Source organism: Ricinus communis, chromosome 1, assembly GCF_019578655.1.
Source record: "Ricinus communis isolate WT05 ecotype wild-type chromosome 1, ASM1957865v1, whole genome shotgun sequence".
NCBI classification, from domain to species: domain Eukaryota; kingdom Viridiplantae; phylum Streptophyta; class Magnoliopsida; order Malpighiales; family Euphorbiaceae; genus Ricinus; species Ricinus communis.
Genome location: NC_063256.1, coordinates 11137066 through 11140063, shown reverse-complemented (window position 1 = coordinate 11140063; position 2998 = coordinate 11137066). Strand labels below are relative to the sequence as shown.

Below are 2998 nucleotides of genomic sequence, written 5' to 3'. Positions count from 1 at the left end.
TTCCCTTTTATAAACCCTTGCTGCTGCTTCTTTCCTCCTTTGTCGCTGTTTGCTCCCTTCTCCGTCTCCACCGTTGGATCTTTTCATTCCATAGAATTCAAGGGTTGATATTCATTATTAACCTTATCGTTTGGCACCTCTCTCGGTTCGCCACGTGGCGTCATGTCCATAAACCTTATCTCATCTTAAATGGAGAAAGGAAAATGTTTTATGGCCCTTCATTTCTTTTTTTGCATAGGACCACACGGCTAATTTCATTTGAGATATTTGGAAAAATTCTTTCTTATTATATTGCACAAGTGCCCACATATGATTATATATATGCAATTTAGGACTTTTGGAAGGATATGGAATTTATGGCTTTGTTTATTAGTATGATTTTCCTTTTTCCTTGAGGAATTGGAAGGATGTGAGTTTTCAAAATTGTTTATGATAGATTTTTATTTGAAATGAACTAAGGCTATGAAGGTATGATAACTTTATGTTGCAGGTCATGGGCTAAAAGGGTCCCCATCATGGGGGTCTTATAGCAATTGTATGACAATCCTTGTCGTTCATAAAAACTTAGGTCTTCCTTCTTCTTCTTTTTTCTTTTTTTCCCCTTTATTTATATGTAGATAACTTACACTAGAAAATAAAATTTTAAATTATTGTGTTAAAAAAAAAGTAGTGATTTATATTGACAACATTTTCCAGTCAATTTCCAATAATAAGAAAATAAAGTTTGTCTTAAGGTTTCTGATAAGAAATTTTCTAGGATTTGCACATTTTTTGAAATTTGTTGTTTGGTTTAAAAAAAATAAAATTTATAAAGCTTAAGAAATTTCTAATCCACTCAAAATGCTCAAAATGAGAAATTTTAATAACTCAAATAGTAGGTGGATTTTTGTGATATTTCTCACTTTTTAATAAATGAGGCATTGTTTCATTATCTTTTTCTTATTTCAATCATACCTTTAAAATTCATTGATTTGATATGCATATCAAATAAGAGAGGAAGAACAGATTTAAGAAATCAAAATTTATAAAAATATAAATTTTGACATTTTTTTTTAAAAACTCGTCTATATATATATATAATGTTCTTTAAATACAAAGTCTATTTGAATTTAAACTCTTAGTTAAATTTTGACTAAATTTATATTAATTATAAGATAAATAGCCGTTTTGAGCATTTTGTTCTTTAAAATAAAACCATAAATAGCCGTTTGTTTCCGATTCAATAAGCGAAGCATTCTAGTTTTGGTTCGGTTTGGAGCTTAGCTTTCAAAAAATGACCAGACCAGTTTCTCCTATAACCCATGGCCGTCTGTCTGGTGGAGGCAGTTCCTCTGTAATGACCACCGGAAGTAGAAGTGCCATCTCCTTCTTCAAGTGATACAAGGGCATTAGATTAGAGATTTCTATTTCAATCCCATTTTTAACATTTGAATACTGTGAAATTGCAGTATGTAAGATTTTGTTAACATTTGAATACTGTCAAACATTTTCAATATACTACAAAGAAAAGAAAAGAAAAAGAATTAAATCATATACATCCACATTGTCACGAACCATGATAAAGATTTGTAAGCCACATTTAATTTTGAGCTCCAAAATGCTCAGCAAGTCAATTACTTGGTAGACCATCATTTCATATTCATTTAAGCTTTTATGCCCCACACCAAGCCCACCATATCTGTGGCCAATTATTTTTGTACAAACAAAAACTCTTAATTATCACTATTTTACCCATCTTCTCAAAACAAAAATTGGCCATCCACAAAAGAAAAGAATTGGTTCATTCCAGTTGAAGAAACTTTGTTTCCTTGCAAAATGGGAAATTAGAGGTAGATGTTTAAAGAGGGAAACCTTGTGATTCATAATTTGTTAACATTTCTTAGAAACTGGGAACCATTTAAGGGGCCCAAGCCCCATAGATTTGTGTACACAGGAAAAGCATACAAATGCATGATAAAGAAAAGACATTAACAAACTTTCCCGGTTGATGGAGCTGGTGAATAGCAGATAGCAAGATTGCTTCTTCATGGCTCTTATTTCAACTTCAATTTTATTCTTTAGTTCTGGTTCTTGTTTCTTTGTTTGAATTACAAATTCATTGAAAAAGGTTGAAACTAGAGGAAATTCCTGCAACATGCCCATGAATCAATCTGAAAACTGAAATATCAGAGCAACGCCAAAGTTTTACGGGGAAATTTAAAATATTAAAGTACCACCAAATTCTATTACTCAGTCTTGAAAGAAATCAGGTCAGACTCCATCTAAACAAAGACGAGAATAAAAAGAATAATTAACAGAACATTTCCAGTTATGTATCCTAACAACAATCAATTCAAATGATAAGAATAGGAAAGGAGAATCAGCTAATAAATTCAATGACATTACAACAAACATTATGTGCGCAATTAGGAAAAATGAAAGTTACGGCTTAGTACGATCAAGATTAAAAGAAGATAATCCAAGAATACCGGGACTCTTCAGCTGATCAAGCTGCTTTCTACCACGGCGAATCAAATATTCGATATAAAGGAAATTCTTACGATCAACTTCCTTCGAGTTTCGGCGAAATTCGGCCGATACAAGCGATTCAATCTGGCGGCGATCCTCTGGGGACTTCAATCGAGCAGCTCGTAGAAATGATCTGTATAGACTTAATACTTGCTTTTGCATTCCTGACAGCTTTGTCCCTCTAGAAACTACCATTGTGCCTTTCTAAATTTGAACTGTGAATCAGAAACATGATCATAATTAAAAGGATCACCCGCGTACATAAAATCATTAAAGAAAAAAGAATAATAAAGCTTACCAATAAATCTTCCAGCCAAAAAATAATGTTGGGTGTCGTCTTATTTCTGTCTTTTTCTTTTATTGAAAAGAAAGAAAAAAAATCTGCCATAGAAACGGGAGGTTGAAGATGAAGTTAATGGGCTTGCTTTTCAAATTGTTGGTCTTGAAACTTAAAACGGTCTGTATGGAAAACTAAAAAAAAAAAAACAGT

At 32.3% G+C, this 2998-nt stretch overlaps 1 protein-coding gene across 1 annotated transcript; it reads right to left on the bottom strand.

Moving 5' to 3' along the window:
* Positions 1–2276: 2276 nt before the first annotated feature.
* Positions 2277–2998, bottom strand: LOC8271819 (succinate dehydrogenase assembly factor 1, mitochondrial). Its single transcript, XM_015727206.3, has 2 exons — positions 2807–2998; positions 2277–2723 (listed from the first exon to the last, which is right to left on the bottom strand). The coding sequence occupies exon 2, from the start codon at positions 2701–2703 to the stop codon at positions 2422–2424; it is 282 nt and encodes a 93-aa protein (XP_015582692.1). The 5' UTR covers positions 2704–2723; positions 2807–2998; the 3' UTR covers positions 2277–2421.

Excerpts from the sequence above, each read along its gene's own strand:
- LOC8271819 (XM_015727206.3), bottom strand. The coding sequence starts at position 2,703 with ATGGTAGTTTCTAGAGGGACAAAGCTGTCAGGAATGCAAAAGCAAGTA.